The 1,183-nt window shown below is 51.9% G+C and overlaps 1 protein-coding gene across 1 annotated transcript; it reads left to right on the top strand.

Annotated features, from left to right (window-relative positions):
• Positions 1 to 511: 511 nt before the first annotated feature.
• On the top strand, positions 512 to 829 carry LOC137822140 (uncharacterized). Its single transcript, XM_068627044.1, has one exon. The coding sequence runs from the start codon at positions 512 to 514 to the stop codon at positions 827 to 829; it is 318 nt and encodes a 105-aa protein (XP_068483145.1).
• Positions 830 to 1,183: the final 354 nt, after the last annotated feature.

The raw sequence follows: 1,183 nt of genomic DNA, 5'->3' as shown, positions 1-1,183 counted from the left end.
GGCGCCCCCCGAAGAACTGAGGTCGATTCACAGCCCCTGGCCATTCCACACGTGGGGAATCGACATTTTGGGACCTTTTCCCCTGGCAATCAGGAAGATGAAGTTCCTGATTGTCGCCATCGAGTATTTCACGAAGTGGGTGGAGGCAGAGCCGGTCGCGCAGATCACCGCTCACAAGGTTCAACAGTTCGTGTGCAAAAATATCGTGTGCCGTTTCGGAGTACCTAAGCATCTGGTTTCCGACAATGGCACCCAGTTTACGAGTCATCAGCTGAGAAACCTATGCGAGGAGGTGGGAATACAACAGGTGTTCGCCTCGGTAGAACACCCTCAAACAAACGGGCAGGTGGAATCGGCCAACCGAGTGCTGCTCAGAGGGCTGAAGAGAAGGATAGAAAGGGCCAAAGGAAAATGGGCGGAAGAAGTTCCCAGGATCGTATAGGCCTATCATACCACTCCGCAATCTAGCACCCATGAGACACCTTTCAGCTTGGTCTATGGGTCGGACACTATGATTCCCGTGGAGATACAAGAAAATTCGCCAAGATTTCTGAATTTCGTGGCCGAGAAGTCCAACGAGGAGAGAAAGGTGAACCTAGACCTTTTGGACGAGATACGAGAAGAAGCCAGGGTTAGCGCTGAAGCTGTAAAGAGAAGGGTGGAGCGAAGGCACAACTCCAAGGTGAGGCAGAGGCAGTTCCAGGAGGGAAATCTGGTTATGAGGAAAGCACATAAGCACGAGTTAGAAAATAAGTCGTCTCCCAAGTGGACTGGCCCGTTCAGAGTGGTGGAGGCATTGGAGAACGGCGCTTACCGGCTGGAGACCTAGGATGGAGGGGCGATCCCCCAGACATGGAACGCCACGCATTTAAAATTCTACTTTAGTTAAAATGTTGTAGTGAAGCCGCGCTTTCGTGCCAGGGCAAACAATGTGAACAAGTTCAAGGGAAAGCCCTTTTCCCAGGAATAAAAAGAGGTTATCAGTATAAAGTTTGTGAAGTTTTGAATTTAAAATCCTCCTCGCCCCAGGCGCGAGCGCAGGTGATCGGTTAGGCCTCCCTCGCCCCAGGCGCGAGTGTGGGCAACCGGTTCAAATCCTCGTCACCCTAGGCGTGAGTGCAGGCAGTTAAGTTCGAAACGCCAGGGGCGCTATTAAGCCCAAAAAAGGGAAAGGAAGGATTCG

The sequence above is a fragment of the Phaseolus vulgaris genome, chromosome 9 (assembly GCF_000499845.2).
Source record: "Phaseolus vulgaris cultivar G19833 chromosome 9, P. vulgaris v2.0, whole genome shotgun sequence".
NCBI lineage: Eukaryota > Viridiplantae > Streptophyta > Magnoliopsida > Fabales > Fabaceae > Phaseolus > Phaseolus vulgaris.
The sequence above is the reverse complement of the archived record's forward strand: the minus strand, read 5'-3'. Positions and strand labels throughout refer to the sequence as shown.